This window comes from Canariomyces notabilis (genome assembly GCF_033297395.1).
Source record: "Canariomyces notabilis strain CBS 508.74 unplaced genomic scaffold N656scaffold_4, whole genome shotgun sequence".
Taxonomy (NCBI): Eukaryota; Fungi; Ascomycota; class Sordariomycetes; order Sordariales; family Chaetomiaceae; genus Canariomyces; species Canariomyces notabilis.
In genome coordinates this window covers 322,326-347,313 of record NW_027041826.1, presented here as the reverse complement: position 1 = coordinate 347,313, position 24,988 = coordinate 322,326, and the positions used below count along the sequence as shown (strand labels likewise).

The window sequence follows — 24,988 nt, the reverse complement described above, 5'->3', positions numbered from 1 at the left end:
ACAAGCCATTCAAGCCAAAAAATGTACAACACATCCAAAAATTGGGGAGGGGGATTGCTCTTCAACGAGATGACCCAGACGCCTGCTCCTTTATGAACCATGAATTTTATCCAACCCTTCTAAATCCAACCACTCCTACAACCAGAGTACATCAACCGTGCTTTTCCAGACTTTGCAGATTGACCAGCTCGGCATACCGCCCGTTCCTCTTCATGAGCTCGCTGTGCGTGCCGCGCTCCACCACACGCCCTTGGTCAAACACGTAGATGATGTCGGCCTTTTGGATCGTGCTGAGACGGTGGGCGACGGCAATTGTTGTCCGGCCCTTGGCCGCCTTATCCAGCGCGGCCTGCACGACGTGTTCACTCTCCGAGTCGAGCGCGCTCGTGGCCTCGTCGAGGAGCAGGATTTTGGGGTCGCGCACCAGCGCCCGCGCGATCGCGATACGCTGCTTTTGCCCGCCGCTGAGCAGCGCGCCCTTGGACCCGACGACCGTGTTGAAGCCGTCGGGCAGGGACAGGATAAAGTCGTAAATGTTGGCCTCCTGGCAGGCAAACTTGATCTGCTCGTCCGAGACATCGTGCGACGAGCCGAGGGTGATGTTCTCCCGGATGGTGCCCTGGTACAGCGTGGGCTCCTGCGACACAAGGGCGATGAAGCTGCGATAGTCGTTGACGTTCAGGCTGCTGATGTCCTTGCCGTCGACAAAAATCCCGCCGGCTAGGGGCTCATAAAAGCGCTCCAGGAGCGCGATCGTGGTGGATTTCCCGCACCCGGATGCGCCTACAAGCGCAACGTACTGGCCCGGGGAAATGGTCAGGTTCAGGCCGCGGAGGACGGGCTGTTCCGGGCGTGTCGGGTAGCGGAAGTGGACGTCACGGAACTCGATGGTCCCCTCGACCGACTCGAGCTTGTCACCCTCTGAGGACCAAGTGTCGATTGCTGGCTTGCGGTCGAAGAGCGTCTTGAGATCGCGCGACGCCTCGGCGGCCTTGCCCATGTCCGGAGCAAAGCTGAAGACTGTCCCGGCAGACTGGGCGCCAAAGATGACAGCAGTAAAGACGACAAAGAACTGGAACATGGTGTACTCGTAGTGGCCGATCAAGGTACCGCCATACCAGAAGCCCAGAGCGAAGCAGAGGAACACCAGAGACTGAGAGGCCGCGTACAGAGAGCTAGACTTGAGCACCGAGATGAGACTGGCCCGCTGCTGGGCGGCCAGAGATTCCCTGTATTGCCGGAGCACGTCGTCTTCACGCGTCAGTGCCGCCACGGTTCGCATCGCCGTAATGGCCTCCGAGGCGTAGCTGGCAGAGCTGGCATAGGCCTTCTTGGACCGCCGCTGGAAGTGAGCCAGCATCCAGAAGCGGAAGAAACCACACCCGATAAGGATAGGCATCGTGGCGATGCACACAAGTGCCAATTTCCAGCCCATGGCGAGGGCGAGGACGCATGCGGCGATCAAGGTTGTGAGGACCATGATCAGGGTTCCCAGCGTGGACCCGCTGAGGCCGGCGACGTGCGTCGTCTCGGTGCTCAAGAAGGACGTAAGTGCGCCCGCTGAGTTTTCGTCACGGTCAAAGTATTCAACGTCCTGACGGAGCATGGTCCGGAAGGCCTTATCGCGGACCCGGTGGATAAGACGCTCACTGCACTTGGCAAAGATGACACCTTGGACGCTGAACGAGATAAACATGACAAGAGCCGTCATCAAGTACATGAGGGACCAAAAAGAAGCTTCGGACTGGATGTGAGGTATCGTCTCGGGCGTGACGGGTACCGAACTGTAGCATCCCGTGTTAGCTTAACTCTTCATCGTCCACGGCGGGAGGAGGGGTACATACAGAGCACTAATGAGCTTGGCAAAGAACACGGCTTGGGCTGGGTTTCCGCCGCCGCAAATGGCGGAAAAGAAGAGGCCGACCAGCATGAGGTGCCACTCTTCCTTGTTAAAGCTAGCAATCAGCTTGATCAGGGTCCAGAGGCTGTACTTGGTCTCAGGCGCCGTCTTCCGCCCAGCCAAAGCCATTGAGCTTGCGCTTGCTTGCGACTGACTGCGTTGAAGTTTGGCACGTATGTCATCATCCGGGTCCCCGGGCACACCAGCGGCCGCCTCCTTGTTGTTGAGCGAGGAAGCCTTGCGAATGAGGGCCGCCTCATCCTCTGCGTCAATGGCTTCTTGCTCCTCGGCCGTGGCCTCGTTGATTTTTGCGATGGCCTGTGCTGTAACAAGGTTGTAGTACGCGCCGCGTCTCTCAAGAAGCTCGTCGTGGGTGCCCTGCTCGACAATGCGACCCTGAGACATGACGACAATGTTGTGAGCGTCCCTGATGGTCGACAGCCGATGGGCGATGACGATGGTGGTTCGGCCTTCGGAAGCAACCTCCAACGCGGCCTGCACCACGCCTTCCGACTTGGTATCCAGCGCGCTGGTGGCCTCATCCAGGAGAAGGATCTTGGGGTCCGAAACAATGGCTCGGGCAATGGCAATGCGCTGCTTCTGGCCTCCGCTGAGCAAAAACCCGCGTTCGCCCACGTTTGTCTGGTACCCTTCCGGGAGGGAGGTGATAAAGTCGTGGGCGTTGGCCTTTTTGGCAGCTTCGTGGATGAGTTCCTCCTGCTTCTCGGGGCTCTCATTCTCCCATTTCGTCCCAATCAGGCCGTGGCGAATGTTGTCGTATATTGTCGTGCTGAAGAGGGTTGGCTCTTGGGACACAAGTGCAATTTGCTGACGAAGCCAGCGGAGGTTGAGGGTAGAAATGTCGACGCCGTCCAGGTACACGGCTCCCTCTATGGGCGTATAGAATCGTTCCACTAAGCCGATAATGGTCGATTTGCCGCTTCCCGACGCACCGACGAGGGCAGTCGTCTTTCCCGCGGGAATGGTGAGCGAAACATCGTCCATAACTACAACCTCAGGCCGGGACGGGTAGATGTGCTTGATGCGTTCCAGGCGGATAGTGCCAACCACCTTTTCGAGCTTGGTGCCCTCCTGGCTGGAGGGGTCGATGGGGGATAAGCGGTCAATGGTGCTGTAGATCTTGGCTGCCGCCCCTAGCGCTGTCGTGAAGGCCTGCAGGTTCGGCGCAACATTTCCCAAGTTGAAGGCACCGATCATAACGCTCATCATGACGATTAGCAGGTTGCTCAGAGAAACGTCACGGTCGACGAGGAAGCGAGATCCCGACCAGAAGGCAAGGCCGTAGTTGAGGTAGAGGATGCACATCATACCAGCAACCATGATACCGAGGGTGCCCTTGAGTCGGAAGCCAAAGAATTCGGCGCGGGTGAGGTGAGTGTCGTACTGCTTGGCCAGCCGGTCTTGGGTGCCAAAGGCGACGGCATTGCGGATGCTGCTGATGACCTCCTCGGCAACTGAGCCACCCTCGGCGTATGCGCTGATGTTCTGCCTCGAGAATTTGACGATGAACGTTGAGCCCGTGCCCATGCAGAGAAGCAAGGCAACAACGGTGCTGATCAGGATGAGGGTCAACTTCCAGAAGGTGACGAAGCCGATGACGAAGGCGGCAACGAAGGTAGCGACGGCAGCAAGCGTCAGGCTGACCTTTTCAGAAATGCCCTCCTGGATGAGATTGGTGTCGGCCGTGATGCGCGTCGTGACCTCGCCGGCGCCGAGCTTATCGAAGAAGCCGATGTTCTGCTTCATGCAGCTCTCGAGATAGTGCTCGCGGATCTTGGCGCTGATGTGCTCGCCCGTGTAGATAAAACCGACCGTGGCAACATAGGTGGTGACGAACTCGGCAATGCCAAGGTAGACAAAGTAGAGGACCAGGCGGCTCAGCTCGCCGACAAAGTCGTCGTAGCTCATGGAGCTGTTGGGCGTGAAGTAGCTCTGAAAGGTGCCCTGGAGGTTGCCAAAGACGACCGTCATCAGGGGCAGGGCGGCGCCCGAGGCGATGGCGCAGATGGCAGACACGACCATGATGAGGATGTCATTGCGCGACGAGTAGCGGTACAGCGTCGCAATTCCAACCTTGACGTCGGGCGTGTAGACCTGGTCCTTGAGGATCTTGGCCTCGCGCTCGGGGAGGTGGGCGTAGGGATCATTGTCGGTCTCATTCTTGGCCACCACAACCTTGCTGTCGATTTTGCTGAGGTCTAGCGCACTCCCTCCTCCTCCTGGCGACTTCTCGTTGTTGTTGGGTGTGGGTGCCGCCGAGACGTCCGTGTCATGGCTTGACCCGGGAGCGGATGCTCCCGCCCCCGGTGCAGGCCCCGGCGCCTTTTCGCTCAGATCGGCCATGGCGTTTGAATTGGGGCGGCGGTTAACAAAACCGCGAGGCGCGGAATAGCTCGAGCCAACTCAACTGCGGCCAACCCAGCAGCGTCGGCGCAGCTTAGTGTTGACAGATTCAACTACTTAGGTAAGTTAGACGAGCACTTTTTGCTCAACTCAACATCAAAACAACACCATGGAGTATTAACGATCGGACGAATTGAAATTAGTGCAAAGTTTAACTGAACATGGGGAAGAAACAAGATCATGGATGAGCCAAGAACACGAGGAAGAAGGGGGATGGGAAGATTGGACTAGTGTATGTATAGGGTATCTATGTACGTGCATCTCTGCTGTATCTGTCTCTGCCCGGTATTCTCGAGGCAAGTATTCCGGAGTTAGCAACCCTCCCCGCGGGCTATTTCGCTTCCTCGCATTCCCGGTTCCAACTCCTCGCTCAGGAATACTGGACAGAGTAAGGTGCGGCCCGATGACGCCGAAAACAGACAAGCGCGTGCATTCATGGAACAATGGAAGCACAGGGATTTCCAGCATTGATTACACCCTGTCCTTCCCGCTGGGACCCGGAGTGGGAGTCATCGGCGTCGGCAAATTGCCACCGCTCCGAGTGAGAGGATATGCCGAGGAAGCAATGCGAACCCGAGAGATACAATACGAAGTACGAAGGAAAGGGACTGTTGGACGCGTTCCCAACACAAAAGTTCCAATAATCCCCCACTCAGGCCTGGCCAAGCTCCACCCTGCAAGATTGCAACCCAACCCTGATTGAGACAGGACCCTTTTATTAGTTTGACAAGTCCACTGTCCATCCATTGCTCCTTCCCCAACTCCTATGAACGTCCGCAGATCTTGTTCAAGAGACAACTTGAGCATCTACGACACTGTGAGACCGAAGCAATCGTGGAAACGGTCGATTGAGCATTTTTTCGGAATGAAGTTGGAGGATAGCCATGACGCATTCGCCCAGTGATGAGTGAGCTGGGTGCATTGTCAGACGCGGTGCAACCATCCTTTTTAGTGCACCCTTCGGCCCCACACGGATCGGAGGACGGACAACCTCGAAACCCCGAGCGGAGTGATGTGCCAGGTTCCTATTCCGGTGCGGGTTGCTTCCTGTAACTCGAACTCCCGTACGAATAGGAATCAAGGCAAAACTAAACAAACAGGAAGCCCTGTCAAGAATCCTGTCAAGCTTTCCAGTCAAGCTTTTTCGTCTTTCTTGGCGACATGTTCCCTGACCTGGAGATCCCGCCGTGACGTTCACTCGTTACACATCAATGCGGCTCTCCATCGAGGCACAGCATAGCTAGGGTAACGTATGTACATGCCATACTAGAAATTGATTAGAATCCAGCCTCGTGGGATCTTGACATCTGCCGCACGACTTAGGTAGAGCCCTGATGCTCTTGTCTGTAGTGCAATTACGTACCTTAGCCACGTACTTCGGAACCTGTGAGAATTTGGCGTAGGTTGGCGCACGAAAGTCAACGGAATAAGCGAGTGCGAGGATGACCTGTTGGTGTGTCTTGTCCCGCCCGGGGAGACGCACTATCAGCCCTAGATATCAATCTTGTTCCTCGCCCAGAAGCCGGACCCTCCGTTAAATCCCGGCAGGGCACCGGCAAGTTTCCGATCCGGAAGACTCCGATCCGATTATCACGGCGTGCGCACCCTCCTTACGTTCACTTCCGTGTTTGACACACCCATTCAGTTCATGCTACGGAGCAAGGTTTACGAGATAGATACGTAATAGTAAGGTCTCTTTAGGGCACCCAAAGGCAGGAGGTACGAAAACGTCTACTGATATGCTTCTAGGTAATTCCAGGCTCTAGGTAATGCTGGCTGTAAGGAGACTCTTCATCAATGATCAAACAGTTGTTGTCGTCTTCTACACATGTAATGTATGTAGGTAAATACATTAACGTTGCACAAGTTGCAGTCAAGATAACGTTATCGAAGGAACGCCCAGGTCGATCAAAGCGGGGTCCCGCCCAATTCATCCAATCAAACCAGGGAGCATCAACACCGCCCAAAAATTCAGGTCGGCAGAAAAAAATATCCCAATCCCAGCCTTCAGTCAAGACATGCGTGCTTGTTGATTGTCAGTGGTTACAGGAGAGAATTGATTGCATGAGGTGAACACACCCTCACCCCCCCAACTCCATCGCACCAAACACATCCGCCCCCGTAAACCACACAGAACACCAGCCCAAAATGCCCAAGTCAAAACGAGCCAAGGTCTACCACCTGACCCAGGTGACCAAGAAGACGCGCGAGCAAAAGGACAAGCTCTTTGCCAACATCCGCGAGTGCATCCCGCAGTACCAGCACTGTTTCGTCTTTAGCATCGACAACATGCGCAACAGCTACCTAAAAGATGTGCGCCACGAGCTGAACGACTGCCGGTGAGGAGCCCCCTTTTCCCACCCCCATCATCAACCCATCTAACCAGCCCGGTTCAGCATCTTCTTCGGCAAAACCAAACTCACCGCCCGCGCCCTGGGCACCACCCCCGCTGACGCCCAAGCCGACGGTCTCGACCAGCTCTCCGCCTACCTCTCCGGTTCCGTAGGACTCCTCTTCACCAATCGCGCCCCGGAGGCCATCATCTCCTACTTCGCCTCGCTAAGCAAAGTCGATTTCGCGCGGGCCGGGAGCGTCGCAACACGCACCTTCACCGTACCCCCCGGGGTAGTCTACTCCACAGGGGGCGAGGTGCCCCCGGAGCACGACGTGCCCGTGGCGCACACGCTGGAGCCGGAGCTGCGGCGCCTGGGGATGCCGACGCGCATGGTCAAGGGCAAGGTCTGTCTGGGCGGGGATAATAACGGTGAGGGCGGGGAGGGGTACACGATTTGCAAGCAAGGGGAGGTGTTGGACTCGCGGCAGACAAGGTTGCTTAAGCTTTTCAGCGTGTGCATGAGCGAGTTCCGCGTCGCGCTTTTGGCTTACTGGAGTGCGGCCTCGGGCGAGGTGACTGAGTTGGAGGGCGCTAAGGAGAGGAGGATGAATAATAAGGGAGGACAGGGGGAGAAGATGGATGAGGATGAGGAGGAGGAAGATGAGGATGAGTGAGAATCTTTCTCTGTCTCTGGCTGAGCTTCGTTTTCACTTCGGTGTGCATATACGGGAAGTCTATCGGCATGATACCATGGCTTTCGTGGGACTGGGTTAGTTATGGCATGCTTCACTGGCGTCTGGGAGTTATTGAGGGATAGAAAAACTGGACATGCGGGAATATATTGAGGCTACTATTCTGACCTTGGCATGACTTAACGCTTGAACTCCCAGTTTCAATTAAACATTGTTCTGGCATGCTTTCTGGGGGTCTCTTGAAGGTTGCCAGCTACGTCCCTGGATGAAAGGCTCGCTGGAACTGAATATCCCAGGCGAGACAGATAGGTACAGTAGGAAATGGCAGATATCCCTTACCTCTGCCTTACCTTCCCCTGTTCTCAATTTGCACGCACGCTATGACCTATGGCCGTTCCCTTTTTGCTCCTCTTTTGTACAGGCCACGGAGTAATAAAATACAACGAAAGAAGCTTTACCTTCCCTCGGACGCTCTCACTTTGAAAGTATTATGGTGTGGAAAGCCAGTGGAAGGACGGACGGCCGGATCCTATTTGCTTGCTTCAGGCAGCTGCGAGAGGCCAGACAGGATTAGACGTTCCGGGCTAGCCTGACGCCTAGAGTGCTGGCCACAGCCTGCTTGGCCTGCTGGAGGCAAAGGTTGTGTTACCTTGACCCAAGGGGATGGATCCTGGCCGAGTATTCCATTGGACTGCTGGTTGGCTGCTGCGCTAGGATGTTGTGTCCTGGTTGATGGTTTGCTTTTTGACGACGAGATATCGGCTTACCCTCATTGTCGAGATGAATCGGGAAGACGAGGAAAATGACAGTGAGGAAACTGCAGTGAGGAAACTGATTACCCACCACAAGACGCCGCTGGGTAGTCTTGTTAGTAGCGTCGCAGCTTTCTGGGATCTTCGTAGCCTCCCTCGTAACGGCGCTTGCGGGAATCGTCGTAATCATGGTCTCTGGGCCGGTCGTAGTCTCGGCCGCCCTGCATGCTGTTGCTGCCCTGGGCATACCCACCATTCTCGCCGCGCGGTCGGATGGGCTCCATGTTGCTGCCGGTCTGTCGGGCGTTGCGGTCACGGTAGCCTCCGCCAGATCTGTCATCATATGAGCGTGAGCCGCCGCCCTCGCGGCCATACCCACCGCCTCCGGGACCTCCGGCGCCGTCCCGTCGGCTGTCGCGACCGCCGAAGCCTCCACCGAAGCCTCCGCCGGGTCCACTAGGCGCATTGGGGGGACCAGAAGAATAACCACCGTTAGGACCGCCAAAGCCGCGGTCACCTCCCCGGCCGCCATAGCCGCCACCCCGGTCGCCGCCAGAACGGAATCCGCGGTCGCCAAAGCCTCCTCCGCCACCTCCTCTGAATCCACGATCGCGGCCTCTGAAGCCGCCTCCAAATCCACCACGGAACCCACCGCCAAAGCCGCCGCTAGGGCCCATCGGCCTATTCATCGCGGCCTTGGTGTATCCGCGACCGCCAAGGCCTCCGCCGAGACGGCGAGGCTTCCAGCCCTTAACTGTCCTGCCCCTCTCAACGTCGACCTTGATACGGCGGTCCTTGATGCGGATGCCATCACATCCGTCCAAAGCAGCTATTTGCGCACGCGCCAGATGCGCACTTGTCAGTAACGCCTTACCGTAGAGATACTACCTGTGGGGTGTAAACTGGAGGGGGGGATTGGGGGAGGGGAAGAGAGGCAAAAGCGCAGGACTCGCAAGCCGGAAGGCCATGGGTGTCCTGACGAAGCGACATCGGCGGCGGTAGGGTAACAGGATCAAATGGATAGCTTTACCTCTCATATCTTTCTCACGTTCAAAGACTACAAAGCCGTAGCCGCGGTGAGGTTTATGTTTTTTGTTTGGTTTCTCGTGGGCATGTGTATCTCGAATGATGCGGATCTAAACCAGGTCAGCGGATGCAAACTGTTCGGGAGAGGTCGACATACGCGCTCAATCGGGCCAAAGCGCCCAAACTCGCGTTCGAGATCCTTTTCATCAGCATTGTAGTCAAGACGCGCCACTATCAGTGTCTTGAAAGCGTCACCGCGGATGTTGGGATCCTCGTGCGGGTTAACTAGCAGAAACAAAGTGTGTTAGCAAACGGACAATATGTGAGATATGCAACCCTCAAGGCTGCTCACATTTCTTTGGTCCCTCTGTGAGAAGCTTCTCGACCTGGGCCTGCTTCTCGCGCTTCTTGCGATCGCGTGCCTCAAGCCAGCTTTCCGTCGGATGATACTCGTATTCGCGCTCGTACTGTGCCATAGCGGGTAGGAACTCGGCGAGACCAGAAACCGCTGCGGTCTTGCGTTGCTCAGGAGGATGATCGCAAGGCGGCACCCAGCGCAGCGGTGGCCGGGGCGCGAAGAGCGCAAGAAGGTTAGGCGGAAGTCGGTCAGTCATTGCGACGACTGTCGACGGCTGTCGGGTTTAGTTCTGATTCTCGGGGTGCGAAGTCGGTCGATTACTCATCGACGATGATTAGATTAGGTTTCGGATTGGATTATATCGCAGGATCACGAAATAATCGACGCGGTTGCCGACGACCCGCAACCTGGGATTCTGAGGGTATTGGAAAGTTGGAGGTTAGGTTGATTACGTGCTCTCCGCGAAAATGGAAACGCAGAATCGCGAAGCAGCGCTACATGCCTGTCAGCCCAAGTTCCCTCTGTTGGACCGTGCACACGCCAGCGAAGCGCCAATCAGCGACGTATGTCCCACTTATTTTGGCGCAACAACTTCGGGCCTGGACGTCTCCACGAAATCAAACTCGTGATTTGAGACCATGCTTTCAGGACGACGGCGGCGACGATGACAATAAGGGCATTACAACAGGTCTCCACGGGCCGGGTGAGAACGAAACCCTTCCTTTGACTCTACCATACAAAGACTAACATTATCCCAGAATGGCGTCGGCGCCTTCATCCTCCAGTGCAAGAAGATGGACTTGCATTACTGCGACTGGGCGGGCAGTTCAAAGGGCATGAAGTATGTAGCTGTGTCTAACCCGTCTGCATGATACTGGGCGATCACTCTGCTCACCATCCACAGTGGCTTCATCAAGTCCCTCCTCCCCAAGTTCGCCGCCGCCCACCCCCAGATCGAATTCACAGTCTCCCCGCGGCCGTCCAAGCATCCCGTCATCATTGGCCACTACATCAATGGCCGCCAAAAGGCCATCTGTGTGCGGAATATGGAGCCCTACGAGATCCTCAAAAAGGTCGAACTGTTGAGGGACGCCAGCGGCGAGCACCTGAAGAGGACGACAAAGCCGGTGCGGAGTATCAACGAGTCCGTCAGAGGCATCTGGTCCCCGTACCACGGCAATGGAATGGTGGTATAGGAACAACAAGGCAGCGATGCTATATATGGGTTGTATGACTACGAATATGTCACATTTCACAAGCGGGTTCAAGACGGGGCCGCTTTGTACAATACAATGATGGAATGCACTACATCGGCGGTTGGGAATCACAGTACAGAGTGCTTGTGCCATGAAGAGCCAGATGGCAACTTGGAAAAGATTGAGTGAACTTTCATCTATTGCAGGGATTCTGTTTCATAATCTATCCTCGCAGATGCAGCAGCTTTTGTATTACCGATCCCAAGACGAGCCCTTTAGTCCCGACGTCTCGGCAAACCAGACTCACAGGTTGGAGTTGATGATGTCGACGACTGCTTTAGGTCAGCCTCCGCACGATACATATCAAACCTGGGGCAAATAAAAAAAATAATAATAATAAATAAACTCACATTCGGGCTTCAAGCTCGCCCCGCCGACCAGGAATCCGTCAATGTCCTTCTCCTTGGCCAGGTCCTTGCAGTTCTTGCCATTAACGCTGCCGCCGTACAGGATGCGCGTCTCGTCAGCAACCTTCTCGCTGACATTCTTAGCCAGCCACTTGCGAATGGCCTCGTGTACCTCCTGGGCCTGCTGCACAGTGGCCACCTTGCCCGTGCCGATGGCCCAGATGGGCTCGTAGGCAATGACAATCTTCTTCCAGTCATCCTCGCCCGAGAGCTTGGCGGCGAGGGCCGCGAGCTGCTTCTCGACGACGGCGACCGTGTTGCCGGCCTCGCGCTCCTGCAGGGACTCGCCGCAGCACCAGATGACGCTGATGCCGCCGTCGACGGCGGCCTTGGTCTTGGCGGCGACCACCTCGTCCGTCTCGCCGAGCAAGGTTCGCCGCTCTGAGTGGCCCAGGATGGTCCAGCGGATGTCGATGTCCTTGAGCTGCGCCACGCTGATCTCGCCCGTGTAGGCCCCGTTGGGCTTGTCGGAGACGTTCTGAGCTGCGACCTTGATGTTGAACTTGTCGACCTCGTCGCGCGCGACCTCCAGGTACAGCGCAGGAGGGGCAATCACGACCTCTGTGGAAGGCAATATGTTTAGGTTCTTTTCTTTTCTAACGGGGTCGTGCAAACGACACCGGACGATAACATACCAACATCGCCATCCGTTTTCGCCTCGTTCAGGTTGTTCACAATGGCCTTGATGGACTCCTTGGTCCCGTTCCTGGAAACCCGGTCGCGGTCTGGTTAGCTTTCGGAGCTTCGCCGCGGGGCATCTCTGTCGCCATAGCGGGGTATCGCAATACAAGTCTCTACACTTACATTTTGAAGTTGCCGCCGACGAAAAACCTGCGAGCCATGTTGGGCGATGCTTTATATAGCCAGACGAATATACAGGCGTCGAAGTCAGTATGTGAATCTGCGGGAGCGCCGAGTTTGTGAGTCGTGAAGCTGGGAAAGAGCGTGATGGGGAGCTGCGGGACTTAAAATGCGGTGGTCCACAGAGGTGCACACAGGTGAAAGTTTGGGATTGGAATCGATAGTCTTGGCGACCCCGGATTTCAGTGTGACCACTCCGCTAAAGCATCTGGCCGCACCCTCCGAGTTCTCTTCCATCAGATATATGTTCCGGAACAATGACTAGCACCTGAGATCGGCCTCCCTGCGACAGATGACTCCGTTGACACATCCATTTTCCATTTTCTGTTCCAGCCATTAACCATCTAAACCCTTCCCTTTCTCCCTGATTCTACCTTCTCCTCCAGCCTCAGAATATCCGTTCACAGAGCCCTGGCCCAGCATTGTCATGCAGCACATGTTTTTATATCTCCTTGCAGAGAGTTCGTATGTAGTTGCCTATCATCCTGCCCTCCAGCTCAGCCCGCATGTTGAAACTATACAAGGAGCCAGACAGGCCCAGTCCATTGAAATGCCTGGTCTTGGTTGTGCCGTCGTCTTTCCGTCAATATCCCTGCGGCTGCTGAGCAGACTCAGCGCTTCTTGACAAAGAAACCTCCCCTAGCCTGAGGTACACGGTCTCTTCGTAGGAGCGTTTCCTTCAGGTTGCGGGCTTGTTGCCTCGCCTTGGGCGCTAGTGTTGCGTTGCCGTTGCCAGCCACGACCCGGAATACTGTCGATCCCACCCTCTGATCACGAGGTAACCTGGGCTCGCGGAGCAAGCTCTGCTCTGGCCCGCCCAGCTTCATTCGCTTGTGCTTTCCGTTTAGAGCAGGGCTGGGTCGCTGAGAAATATCGTCCTCGTCATCTGACTCTAAAAGTTCAAGAGGTAATAGCTTGGGCAAACTTCTTTTCCGCTTGTCTGAGTGCTCTTCCGTGGCATCCTGCTCGCTGGGCCCGGCGTCATTAGACGCGTCTTCTGGGCCAGCCGGTCTTTGAGCGCGTTTTCTCTCTTCGGCTTGCCGCTTGAGCAAAGCATCCCGCGCTTGCCGCTTCCGCTTCAATGCGGCCGCTTGCCTGTTCCGCGTCAGTGACTGGTTCCAAGTTGGCCGGATATCGGGACGTGGCTCACTGTTCGGCCGCTTTCGCAGCAGCTTCCGCGGCTTTTAGAGTTTGCTCTTCCGCAGCCCGTGTAGAGACGGCTTCTGGCGGCGCATCGTCATCTGACTCGTCTTGTTCCTCCTCATCCTCCGCGTTCTCAACCTTCAGCCCGCTTGAGCGCCCGATACTGCTGTCCAGGGGATTCCCGGAAGGATTTTCCCTGGGTGTGACAAACTCGTCGTGATCGCTGTCGTCAAATGTAATGTGCTGCCTCTTCTCCTTGGGGGTCTTGAATACATCTCCCTCGTTCTTCTCTTGGCTGCTTGAGGCGGACGCCTTTGCCTGCCTCCGCCGAAGTTCTGATGATGTGGGCAACGGTATTTCAATACTGACGTGTCTGTGCTTGACGGACCCCGCATCTTTGACCCTCACGGCTATGCTTGAGCCTTGTGGCAAGGGCTCGTCATTCTGCTGTGGCTCCCCATCCTCGACTTCGTTGGTTCTGTACCTTATGCCGGCGGCCTTCAATAATGGCTGTTCATTGACATCGGGGCTGCTGGGAGCCTCCTCTGGCTCCTCATCCGCCTCATCCTCAATCTCAAACACCTCGGGTTCTGAGTCGGATGACAATTCTATGACATCGGGACCTTCTTCTGTCGTTTGGGTCCCCTTCTGGGGCGATTTGCTCGGCGCCATGTTCTCAGATAGTCACCAGCAAGGTGGTGTTTCCTAGGATACACTGTGACTGATAGTGATGTTCGTTCCTAAAACAGTGTTCATTCCAGGTCAACAGTTATTTTGATGAGGAAAGCTTCGTCTTCGCGGGCAAAGAGACGGATATGGCAGGGGCGGTCTTCCCCTAACCGAAACTTTTTTTGGGCTCGATAGATCGGCCTTTGATTGGTCGCTTTGCTTCACAGGCCCACTTCACAGGTCCACCAAGACCCTGCAGCTCTTTTGGTTGATATTCACTTGCTTCATTCACATTGAAACTTTGAAAGCTCTCAAATCTCAATCTAATTGTCCTCACAGCTCATTCTTGTACATTATTGGAACCACTCATCATGTAATGGCAACGGGTTGGCGACTTATAGGTATACCTTGCTGTTAAGGCTCACTCCCAATTTTGTCTCCCAATTGTGTCTCAGCCGGCCATGTTTTCATCTCGGGCTTTGGCGCCAATGCGACGTGCTTCACAGCTCGTTGTGCGCAACAGCACGACAGCCCGCCCCTTCCAGCCTCCTGTTCCTCAACTGTTGCTTGGGAATGTGAACGGTGCTTCCTCGCTCTCGATGCTCAGACCGACGCCTTCGAAGCCATCGACACAGCCTCGCCAGAGATTCAACAAACAGCAGATCCCGCCCCTTTGGTGGTGGCAGTCTTGTGTCTCCTCGCAGGGTCCTAGCGACTTGACAGGAGAGGACCTCTTCAACGCAGCAATGCGATACTGCGAGCTGGCAACCGACAAGAGCTCAAGTTGGCAAGCTAAGCTTGAGAAGGGTGAGCATTGGCCGTTCTGCGCTCGGTCTTGTATCGAAAACTGAGACGAGCTGCAGATTACAACATTGACAACTATACCCTCCACTACGCTGGCCTGACGCTACTTAATCGACCAGGAGACAGTGGGGGGCCGCTTGGTTTCCACATGCTTCTGACTGCGTCCAATCTGGGTTATACGCCTTCTACGCTGTCTGCGAAGAGGCTTAAGTTGACATCATCCAAAAGGGAAACGGATTACCCTCCGAGTCGCCGCCTCGACGCGCGTTTCAAACAGCTGCTCCAGATTGGCAGTGATCCCGACGTGCTAACTTTGCAGGGCTTCGATTGGCTACGCCAGGGTAATGACGGCTCTGCGTTGAGATACTTCGACCGGGCCATTGCAGCCGCCGCAGTCACAATAAGCAGTGTCGGCACGCCCCAACCTGCCAAGGATCAAGCACAAAGTGGACAGCAGAACGACAATCCGGCCGTTCGCGAACCGCGATGGTTCTATGAAGCGCTTTGCCACCAGAATCGCGGGCTTTTACTGCTGCAGCAGGGCCGCAAAGAGGAGGCAATCGCGGCCTTCAGGATCGTGGCACTCGAACTTGATCTCAGAGAAGGCTATCTCGAGCTGGCCAAGCTCCTACCGCGGGGTTCCCCAGAGCGAGAGACGTACCTTTTGAAGACGGCCCAGGCCGGCAACTTTGAGGCCTGCCACTTGCTTGCGCTCGACTTGGCCGACAGGGCGAACGAGCCCGGTCTGTCCCAGGCTGAACGCGAGGAAGCTGCATATATGGCCCAGGAATGGGCCTGGCAGGTCCCGAACGTAGGCGAGGGGAAAGGTCTGTTGTCTACCATTGCCGAGAAGGTGAAAGACATCGTGAGGTTGCGAAGTGATTTCGCGCCTTACGTGGATGGCCACGGAGAGTCTCCTGTCTCGATTCGGTGACAGGCAGGATGGGTGCCTTCACATCATGCCCCAGCCAACCAATTTTGTGGCCGCCCCCTGCTGTCTGGGCTTTGTGTAAACCCAACGCTGGTCTTTCTTTTTCTGCACACATATATGGTCAGACATGGACCCAGCTAGCGACATTTCTCGCCGGCCTTTACAGTAGTAATATCAATCGAGGTCATCGTTAACGTTCAGGTTAGGTAGACACTGATTGCTCAGCCCGCTATCAAGACAAGTAGGTCTGAAGTACCGGCAACCGTTCTTCGTCGCGATTTGTATCGTGATCGAGCAAGCCGACTTATGATTGTCCGCACGCCCAGGCTCTCGTAAGGCCCCATCCAAAATCGGGGTTGACCGAGGATTTGTCCGGTATCAAGGTTATCCATATGTGCAGTTGATGCATCGTGTCTGGCAGTCCTTGACCCCAAAACCGCGTCCCTCGATCAACATGCTACATACATACCCAGATATCCCTCACCCACCTAACACATCACTAAACGGGGGCATGAACGTTAATGCCCGTGATACCATGATCGGCAAAGATCGACGCATCCATCGTTCTCGACTGCCCGACCCCACAGGATTGGGTGCTTTTTCCGGACTGATGAAGACGCAGGCCATCACCAACGCCGTTGTGTCTCCTTCGGGGGAGAGATTCTTGCGGGGGTTACTCGAGTCCAGACCCTCCGTAGCACCTAGTCAATCTATGTCCCATGTCACGGTACAATACGCTGACGAAAGTGGATGTGTCCTTTTCTCGCTCCCAGCTTCCATCTCGTACACAACAGGGGAGAGGAAGGGCAGACTGCACTCAATACTCGTCCTTGAGCTCCGACTATGTCTCGTCTATACTAGAAACTGTCACACAGAAGCCAACAGACAGGCGGACCGCGGGCAAAGTCAAACCGTTTTCCACCATCCGTTTTCCATACCTGTCCCCATTTTCTTTGCGTAAATCATGCTTTCGTCGCGGAGATGTTTTCCAATAAAGAAAAAGAGAAGGGTATAGTGATATTAACATGGAAGACTTTCCGTTTCCGTTTCCCTTCCGTACTCGCTCCCTGAAAGTAAAACAAAACAGCTACAATCCCAAAAGGGGGCTACTATAGCGGCAACCAAATCTCGCTCCCTGGCGAGAGGATCTCCCCGCGTATGCCCCGGCCCAGTAGGAAGTAGACAACCAAACCACCAGTTAAGAAGGTTTCCATACTCAGACCATATTCCAAAAGTCAGAACTCCTTTGCAAAGCCAGGATGCCACGCGAAGAATTATGCCGTTCTCGAAAAGGCACATTAGAGAATGAGAAAGAGAGAGAGAAAAGGGGGTGAGAAGAAGTAAAAACCGGTCAGCCACTCCTTCTGAGCCGCTTCCTCGGCCGACTCTTGATCTCAGCCTCACCGCCCTCATCTTCCTCGTCATCCTCATCCAGGTCATCCTCCTCTGCTCCTCCTCCTCCTCCCTTACCCTTCCCACCATGACTCCCCTCCCTCTTCTCATTCCCTTTCTTGATACTAATCAAGCATCCCTGCTCCTTCAACCTCTTTGTAAGCAGCGTACTGGCCTTCATACCAGGGAAATCCTTTGCATTATACACCTGAAACACATCACTCATAGCCGTAGCCACAATCGCACTCCGCTCACCCATATGCATCCGCCTAGGATCAAGCACCACCAGCGCAAATTTCAGTCTAAACGACCCCGGCGTCCGGCACGACAGGTCGGGGAAGCAGAAAAAACACCCCTCGGCGCCGTGCTCGTCCTGCCCGACAAAAGGGGATGCCACGAGCGTGCCCATCAGCCGCCGCTGCTGCCGAAAGTCCTCGGGCATGCTTGACATGTCGCGGGTGCCCTTCTCGTCCCAGATGGAGCAGTGAACCACCGAGAACTGGTGCCGCAGCTGCCGCGACACCTCGTCGGCCGCCAGCCCGGGGTCGTGGATGCTCAGCTGCACGATCGGCGGCGGGTCGATAACACGCCGGTCGCGCTCGCCGAACCCGCATGACCGCGCCGCGAAGGGCTGTTGGCGGACTGTGATCCTGTACGAGGAGGTAGTTGGATCCGGGTGGGCGAGCGGCGGCGGCCGGGGCGCTTGTTGCGGTGTGGTTAGGGAGGTGGCTGGCCGAGGTGAGGAGCTGGCTGCTGTCGTGCTGGTGGCTGTTGCAGTGGTGATTGTCGCAGCGGCAGCGGCAGCGGCAGCGTTGCCGTCGGAGGTCAGGAGGTTGGAGATGCTCATGGATTTGGCTTCTTGCCGTGGCGAAACACTGGCTTGCGTGGTGGGTGGGCTCCGAAGCGGGTGTGGTGTTTGTTGTTGTTGTTGTTGTTGTTGCTGGTGGTAAGGGTGAGGGCGGCCGTTTGGTACTATCGAGGGTGAATACGACGGCCCTTTAAATATTGTTGGCGCGAGGGCGGCGTCTGGCTGCTGAAAGGAGTCCGCCCTTGCCCGCGGAGATGGCTGGTGGAAGTAGGGGCGAGGTATCTGGGCTTGTTGACTCTGGGGAAGGTTGTTGTGATGTTGTTGTTGCTCCTGAAAGCTGCTTAGTTGCCTCAGTCGTAGTTCCTGAGACACCTCATCGGACGACCTCTCGCTGGCTGTTGATGACAGGGCTGGGGACCGCCGGAGGTCGATTGTCCGCCTTGACATGGCCTGGACATCGCTGCTTAAGGCTGGAAGCTGAGGCGGCGTCTGCCCAACAGGCGAAGGGGTCGCGTAGTCCGAGTAGTAGCTCGGTTTCCCGCTTGACAACGGAGCGTCGCGGCCATTGGGAAGCACAGGCGAATGGCTCGAACCTCCTGCCGCTGAAATCATTGTAGCCATTGGAGGCAGCCGCGGCAGCGGAGTGGCTTGGGCTGTTTGAAGCTGCTGTTCCTGGGCATAGTGCCCATGCCGGAGGGAATATGGGTCATGATAGTTGTGGTGATGAGGTCGAGCCATACCGTCCAGCAGGGGATGACGGCCAAACTCGAGAGGGGCGAGATCGACGGCTGCAGACATTGGGCAAGTTATGCACAAAAAATGGCCGGAATGATGAGGTTATTCGAACTTTGGGCTTTTGCCAACTCGATCTGCCTCTTCCGCTTGAGCTGTACATAGAACGGGGCTAATCACCTGTTCTGGACAGCCCTATAGGAAGAAAGGCGTTCACTTTTGGGACCCGGTTGTCACAGATGACGAACCCAGCATCCGGGTTTTGGGTCGAGATGCAAAGCAGTGTCTCGGTTGGGGGTAGGAGGCGTCACTAGTGTGAAGCCTCGCCGCATACAGCAGCCAGCGCGCGAATTCCTGTATGTTGAACCAAGCCCTGGGCGGTCTTGACGCTAGGGGAAGACAGGCTCGTTTACGAGCAAGGAACGGGGAATCCCGTGCAGTTGCAGTAAGTTGCAGCAAGTTGCAGGAGGCGCCAATGAGCCAACACTGTCGGCAGCCGACGGGCTCATGCGAGTGTCGAGTTGCGTGGCCGCTCTCGAGTGATCTGGTGAGCATCAAAGAGCCACACAAAGCTTCTGGTGATACGTTGTTGTTGCAGTACTCGGTCGGCGGTATTGCGGGCGGGCAAGGATGATAACGGCGTCCGGATTTGAGCGGAAGAGAACCGGCAGACGGCTCTCGTTTCTCTCCTCCTACTCTGCAAGTCGTCGTTCTGCTTTTCTACTCTTTGGCCGAGGCTTGCCAAGTCTCGGCTCTTGATGGGCGGGGCCGGGGGCGTCCCCCCGAGGAGACTGAGGCCGGGGTAGCAGTCGGCCGGGATATGTCACAGCAATATGGCAAAGCCGGGCTGGTGGGCCATTGTGCGAGATTGGAGGAGACGACAGCAATATCGAGAGAGCGTATCAGTATGCCCCTCCCGGACGAGCCTACCGGGCCACTTAAGTACTCGATGTCCTGACTGGCCGGAACAAGAGATTCTGCAGATTGGCTCGACAGGGATAGCGACAATCCGCCAGGCGGGTCAACGGGTCAGGGTCAGGCAAAAAGTGCCGTGGCCACTGTTCCCAGTCACGCTCCCCCCATACCTAAAACTACGCCTTCAATTGGGTATGGGAAACAAGAGACACCCGTAGGCGTGAGTCTGGAAGATGGCTTGGAAGCCGTGGGAGGACCCATAAGGGAGATCGGGGGGGTACGGGGGGATAGGCAGGGGAGCAATGTATCCCGGGGCGGGTTGAAGGCTCCGCTTGGGAGGTTTGAGAGCCCGTCGGCTGCATTGAACCCACCCGTTCCGCCAGGTGTATGTATGTACACGCTGCGTGCACCCATATCGAGGGGGTACATAGCGCAGCCCAGCCTAGGGATTTCCATTGCATGTCAACGACAGGACCAGCAAAAGCGGCTGCATTCGTCTCCGATGTGGCCGATGTGACCCCCGCAACCGTCCCAAAGACTGGCCCCAGGGTACAGTAACAAGCCGCACCCACATGAGCCCTCACTCATGACACGCACAGCGTGAGATATCGAGGGGTTTGGGCATCGGCGCGCTTGCGCGGACTGGGGCGCGCCACCTTCACCAAACTGGGTGAAGCATGCATGGAGGGTGTGGTGCAGTCTCGCATCCTCGTACGTATGTACTGTTTGTTGGATGTGTAGAGTACTTTTGCAGCGAAAATCGAAAATCGAAAAGATTGGTGAGCCTCAGACCGGCTGAAGTCGAAATCCAGCAGCGAGTCAAGCAACTGGATCCGGGCCTCGTCATCGTCCGAGTCTTCTCAAACACAGCCGGATCTTTTCCATGGCAAGCATGGCCCTTCTGCCTTCTCGAGAAAGAGCCGTAGTATGCCGCGACCGGGAGCAACAGAAAGCTGCGAAGGATCGTCCAATGCCGCCAAGAAGGCAAAGAATGTCGAGCAGAGCCAACACTTCCAAATTTAAGCAAGTCCTTTCTCTCGGCTCGATCTGTGTACGATACGCTGCAATAACTTACTACCTAGTAGCCCAGGAAGGAGCAGTGTGCGGTGCTGCGTGGGACTACTGTACCGCTGGCACCGTGCTGTACTGTACAGTACCTAACTTGTAATCTTCACCTCACGGACTGCGAAGGCGTTGGGGGAGAGACATTCCAAAAGACTGAGAAGAGTGAGCTCGACAACTTAAAACTCAAAAGTAGGTGGACATTGGACCAGGCAAATGCAACGTCCGTTGAATCGGTCGTTAGGATCGGATAACTGTATTGTACTGTACATACATACAGTACCGTACGGTATGGTACTACCCTGCCCCTGGCTCCGGGTTATGGGAATCGCAGGGTATCCACCATTTGCACTAACGTTAGGTTAGTGGGAAGCAGTGAAGACAGGTACAGTAGGTGGGTCTGTCTCGACCCGTCTGCCGGCTTCCTTCCTTTGCTTCTTTCAGCGGAGAATTGTGTGTTGTTCCAGTTCCCGACGCCTCGTCACCAACATCACCTCTAACCCACAAGGAATGCGTCTGACAAATACGAATACACTTCATACACTGCTTTCTCACCAGCCTGCTGTTTGCCGCCCCTCCGCTCCTGGATTTCAGATCGTGCTCCCTCCCTCTCATCGCCTGGAGGCTCTCCGTTGAATATAGCCGTGCCGCGCTTCTCCGACTCGCTGCGACAAGTTCCCTTCCTTCTCCACAGGATCCCGGGATTTCCAGACCTTGGGGGTCGATTTCTCGGTTCCGCCAATATTAACATTTTAAAGCTGTATTGACTGACACACCAGCGCCTCCCCGTCCGGGGATAGATTGGCACGCAGTCGTGTCACGCGAACCATCTGCCGGCTTTACTCTGCAGATGAATATGGTGACAAGCCACGACGCACACCTCGGTCCAAACACGGAGAGAGGAAACAAGGTTCCAAGGACCCGGGCGAAGTACGGTGGTGTCTGTACTGTGTAATGCGTTGTGGTTCTGAAGGGTGACTCGAGCAACCAAGATAACGGCGAGACTTGTCCTCTGTCTGACAAGCCACACCGACGCCATCACGCGTGGTTGAGGGTAGAGTTGATGACCTGGCCTCCTTTCCGATCCTCATCTTGCAGCTCCCTGCGCAGATTTCGCAAGACCTGGAGCAAACATGCACTGATTAACATCATCTTGAAACATGCAATTGGACTGTGGCGCTCTTCTGTCTTTAAAGTCACTTTTTCTTCCTTTTCTTTCTTATTCAGGCGGGTGATATCTGCCACCCGCCGTGCTTGGGGCTTACACGTATGTACTAAAGACAGCCACGACGCCTGGCGGTTCTTCACAACCTAAACATCCTTGTGCTGCTTTCAGATGCATACACCTATGTATGTACAGTACAGTACTGTACATACCTATCATCCCGTTGCCCTTGTCCATCGCTCATGCATGCTCAACGGCGGACTGATGCTCGTGTGAAAGAGATGACTGGCTTGGCTTGCTCCGTCAGAGCCTCCTGAAGCAAAGCGATACACTACCTACAGAGGGTGCATGGGTTTGGCAAAGACCTGGATGCGTTACGGCGTCTCATTTGACCATGGCTGCAGACGAAGGGCATCAACCTGCCTCTGTCATACGCTACACCACACGGCGACGGCAAGTAGCAGATTCGTCGATGGCATGGCGGCACCCAAGATTTTTCGAGGATTAGCGGACAAGAGATGCGGTGCAGCGCCAATCCGACCACGATGCGGAGGGCTTGCAGGGGTCTTGGGCTTGACACCGCTGGGACAAGGGTTCACCGGCATCCATGGTTGGGTGGATGCGACCCTGATTCCCGGTTTCCCACCGTGCCCCACGTTGGGACGTGGTCCGCAGCCGGGAGCTGTTGATGAGGTTGAATGCCGCTTAATAAACTCCCTGGCTAATCAGCGGCCTGGACAAGCCATACAACGACGGGAGCTTGCTGGGCAGAAGAACACTCATCAGAACACCTACCTAACTGAGGTTGAGACAAATTTGAGTCCGGCATTTTATATTGCACGCAGCACCATGCTATATCACCGTTGCCACAGCCGCCACACCTGCCCACAAGGTTCTTGCTGCTCCGGGGAGATCAGAGCAGCAAACCACCCATTAAGCCCTCTGAGGCGCCCACTTATGATATACGAGTTTGTGAGCATACACTGCTCTACTATGGCTAGAGTTGAGAGTTCCCATGGATGTTAGACTACCTAGCTATGTACTGTACAACTTTCTTGGAGGATTCGGTATGTCCACTCCCGTTCTTACTGTGTAGCAGTGAGCCACTGATCTCTGTGGGTGGGAGTACCATACTGTAATATGTAATAATTATGGGTTTGACTCAGACTCGATGCAGGAGCGGTGAGGTTTGTCAACTTAGTGTGCATAAAGGTATGCCCGTTGCACAATGGAACTGAGCAACTCAGATATATACAAGGTACTTATTAGTGATTCACGGGCAGAACGGAGCTGTTAAAGTTGCCTTTTTCGGAAAGGAGATCAGTGTGGGTCCTGATCGTCTCGTCCCGCGCAGACGGACACTCGGCAAGCAGCGCGAATTCGGCCTTGCCCGTTATCGTTGCGGGGAAGGGGAGCGGCTTCCTCTGCACCCTTGCCCCAGTGCTTACACTAGTCTCTCGACTAGTGTACAGTCTAACCTGCACATAAGAATACAAGGCAGAGGAATAACCTGGGTATAGGAATCAAAATCGGGGTTCCCGAGCCATTTTGTATGGGAAATAGGAATAACCTGGGAAACGGACTTATTCTTACGAATCTTGCTTAGTAACCCATACAAATTCAGGTTTATTCTTATGTACAGGTAGGCGAAAGTATGGTTGAGCCCCTAACTGTGGCCGGGGGACCGAACATTTGACCCTGAAAATAGGCATTTTGACCCGATTTGGGCAACTTTTGGTCTGGGTTAGGGTTATGTGTGTACCTGGGAGTTAGAATAACCTGGGTATAAGCATCAAAATTGGGGTTCCGGAGTTGATTTTTTTGTGCAGGTTAGACTGTATGTACAGTACATAAGGTACATACCACTGTCGCCATGTATTCAGTTGATGTTGTCTTCACTTCACTGCTCAACCCAATTCAATCACTCTGACCATACGTAGGAGGTAGGAAGTGGCTTTTACTTATATTTGCTGCTAATATATGCCCACATACTCGTACACACTCCGTACCTTGTAATAAGAAGGCGAATGTCGACTGGCTGCAGAGCGTGTATCTTGCTCTCCTTCAAGTTGTCTGTGCAAAGCCGCCGGCAACGTAAGATACATACTCCACTATACTGTAAGTACCGCACAGAGAACGGGCCGCTCCTTCCATCTTCTTTCTCGAAATGTGAGACTGAGGACTGGATTTCTGCGCACATGATCCTGGAAGAGTCCCAGCCGTGGCTGCCTTCTTGGTCGTGCATCAAGCTCACTTGGCACGGCCTTGGCTTTGTTGGAGCAGTCGTGTCCCAGAGGACGCTGTACGCTAACGTTACCCTACCCGACTCCTGAGCGCTCCAAGCGGCGCGACAACGGTGTTCGATTCGCCAATCCTTCTCAACGTTGGTAGGTGTGATGCATCATCGCAGAAGACGAGTCGCTAAGGACGGAGTTTTCCGTATTCAGTCTTTTTCTTTTTCATCCCTCCATCACCCGCGCCAACAAACACCTGGCGAGATCTTTGCAGTTTGCACCGGCTACAAATTGCAGAAGTGGGGAGGGGCTTTCAAAAGAACAAGCCAATCGGCCACTGCTGCATACCTCGCGATATGGGGTTGGTTCTGCACTAATTGGCAATTTGGCTCAGACATCTCCAGCGTTGCATCGACTGACTCTGCATCCAGGGTTGAGCACCGAGTCCCGCGAGTACTGTATCGCCTAGCCGGACGGCAAGACATGCAAGACTGGCACGACGGGGATTGCCCTGGCAGACGAACGACCACACGGTGCCGTTATTGAAAGTCGGGTTGGCGAGTTGAGTGTTTCCGTGTCGACCGCGGGCGGCTTCTCGCGACTATGGAAGGTAGTTTACACTGGGCACGGCACAGAAATGGCGTCGCAGCAGTCCTCATAATCATCTCATAAGCAGTCACAGCGCATGCCCAATCCGTAGACGCCCGCTGGCTGCCGTCTACTGTCCCTTCGCGGCTCAATCATGGTCACAGTTGAGGCACAAACTATACGCCGAAAAATAGGCCGCCGCTTTTATCACAACGCCCGCGTCGGTCCCGACGCTGCCTGCCTGCCACGGAGGACCGGGATGCTGCGTCACCACAGCCAGGATGACAGACAGGAGTCGGCCGCGCACACAACCGTATTGACAACAGCCGCGGCCGTTCCCAGGCGCCGTTGACTACTGGTAAGGCTCCCCGTGTTACGCCTCTTTCTTTCTGCCTCGGGCAACAACGCCCGACTTTTGCACCCTCCGGTCATTCCAACTAACCCGGTTCTGAGAAAGCAACCTTTACCCAGAACGGGTTGCATAGACATACGTTGCAGGATATGGCCTTTCTAAAGGGAAAGCCGGCAAACATC

At 55.3% G+C, this 24,988-nt stretch overlaps 10 protein-coding genes across 10 annotated transcripts; 5 read left to right on the top strand and 5 right to left on the bottom strand.

Annotated features, from left to right (window-relative positions):
* Nucleotides 1-151: 151 nt before the first annotated feature.
* On the bottom strand, nucleotides 152-4,264 carry N656DRAFT_704404 (P-loop containing nucleoside triphosphate hydrolase protein; the record flags this gene model as incomplete). The annotated part of the gene is made up of 2 exons (XM_064811176.1): nucleotides 152-1,784; nucleotides 1,845-4,264. 2 exons carry the CDS (start codon nucleotides 4,262-4,264, stop codon nucleotides 152-154), a joined length of 4,053 nt encoding a protein of 1,350 aa, XP_064672619.1.
* A 463-nt stretch (nucleotides 4,265-4,727) lies between these two features.
* On the top strand, nucleotides 4,728-7,677 carry N656DRAFT_842852 (uncharacterized protein; the record flags this gene model as incomplete). Its single annotated transcript, XM_064819064.1, has 3 exons — nucleotides 4,728-4,865; nucleotides 6,467-6,663; nucleotides 6,721-7,677. 3 exons carry the CDS (start codon nucleotides 4,728-4,730, stop codon nucleotides 7,331-7,333), a joined length of 948 nt encoding a protein of 315 aa, XP_064672618.1. The 3' UTR covers nucleotides 7,334-7,677.
* A 542-nt stretch (nucleotides 7,678-8,219) lies between these two features.
* N656DRAFT_787612 (RNA-binding domain-containing protein) lies at nucleotides 8,220-9,743 on the bottom strand (the record flags this gene model as incomplete). The annotated part of the gene is made up of 4 exons (XM_064816622.1): nucleotides 8,220-8,932; nucleotides 9,134-9,239; nucleotides 9,287-9,414; nucleotides 9,482-9,743. 4 exons carry the CDS (start codon nucleotides 9,741-9,743, stop codon nucleotides 8,220-8,222), a joined length of 1,209 nt encoding a protein of 402 aa, XP_064672617.1.
* Nucleotides 9,744-10,247: 504 nt separating this feature from the next.
* On the top strand, nucleotides 10,248-11,015 carry N656DRAFT_776108 (uncharacterized protein). The gene is made up of 2 exons (XM_064814570.1): nucleotides 10,248-10,328; nucleotides 10,392-11,015. Exons 1-2 carry the CDS (start codon nucleotides 10,282-10,284, stop codon nucleotides 10,681-10,683), a joined length of 339 nt encoding a protein of 112 aa, XP_064672616.1. The 5' UTR covers nucleotides 10,248-10,281; the 3' UTR covers nucleotides 10,684-11,015.
* Nucleotides 10,779-12,108, bottom strand: N656DRAFT_776107 (triosephosphate isomerase-like protein). Its single transcript, XM_064814569.1, has 4 exons — nucleotides 11,955-12,108; nucleotides 11,786-11,856; nucleotides 11,094-11,711; nucleotides 10,779-11,015 (listed from the first exon to the last, which is right to left on the bottom strand). Exons 1-4 carry the CDS (start codon nucleotides 11,990-11,992, stop codon nucleotides 10,987-10,989), a joined length of 756 nt encoding a protein of 251 aa, XP_064672615.1. The 5' UTR covers nucleotides 11,993-12,108; the 3' UTR covers nucleotides 10,779-10,986.
* Nucleotides 12,109-12,622: 514 nt separating this feature from the next.
* N656DRAFT_703977 (uncharacterized protein) lies at nucleotides 12,623-13,826 on the bottom strand (the record flags this gene model as incomplete). The annotated part of the gene is made up of 2 exons (XM_064811137.1): nucleotides 12,623-13,106; nucleotides 13,366-13,826. The coding sequence occupies 2 exons, from the start codon at nucleotides 13,824-13,826 to the stop codon at nucleotides 12,623-12,625; spliced, it is 945 nt and encodes a 314-aa protein (XP_064672614.1).
* On the top strand, nucleotides 13,795-15,977 carry N656DRAFT_776105 (uncharacterized protein). The gene is made up of 2 exons (XM_064814568.1): nucleotides 13,795-14,630; nucleotides 14,687-15,977. Exons 1-2 carry the CDS (start codon nucleotides 14,285-14,287, stop codon nucleotides 15,559-15,561), a joined length of 1,221 nt encoding a protein of 406 aa, XP_064672613.1. The 5' UTR covers nucleotides 13,795-14,284; the 3' UTR covers nucleotides 15,562-15,977.
* N656DRAFT_478529 (uncharacterized protein) lies at nucleotides 15,791-16,756 on the top strand. Its single transcript, XM_064809793.1, has one exon. The coding sequence runs from the start codon at nucleotides 15,962-15,964 to the stop codon at nucleotides 16,517-16,519; it is 558 nt and encodes a 185-aa protein (XP_064672612.1). The 5' UTR covers nucleotides 15,791-15,961; the 3' UTR covers nucleotides 16,520-16,756.
* Nucleotides 16,757-16,909: 153 nt separating this feature from the next.
* N656DRAFT_704437 (uncharacterized protein) lies at nucleotides 16,910-18,556 on the bottom strand (the record flags this gene model as incomplete). Its single annotated transcript, XM_064811180.1, has 1 exon — nucleotides 16,910-18,556. One exon carries the CDS (start codon nucleotides 18,554-18,556, stop codon nucleotides 16,910-16,912), a length of 1,647 nt encoding a protein of 548 aa, XP_064672611.1.
* A 3,213-nt stretch (nucleotides 18,557-21,769) lies between these two features.
* N656DRAFT_478415 (uncharacterized protein) lies at nucleotides 21,770-22,773 on the top strand. The gene is made up of 2 exons (XM_064809792.1): nucleotides 21,770-22,699; nucleotides 22,759-22,773. The coding sequence occupies exon 1, from the start codon at nucleotides 21,981-21,983 to the stop codon at nucleotides 22,656-22,658; it is 678 nt and encodes a 225-aa protein (XP_064672610.1). The 5' UTR covers nucleotides 21,770-21,980; the 3' UTR covers nucleotides 22,659-22,699; nucleotides 22,759-22,773.
* Nucleotides 22,774-24,988: the final 2,215 nt, after the last annotated feature.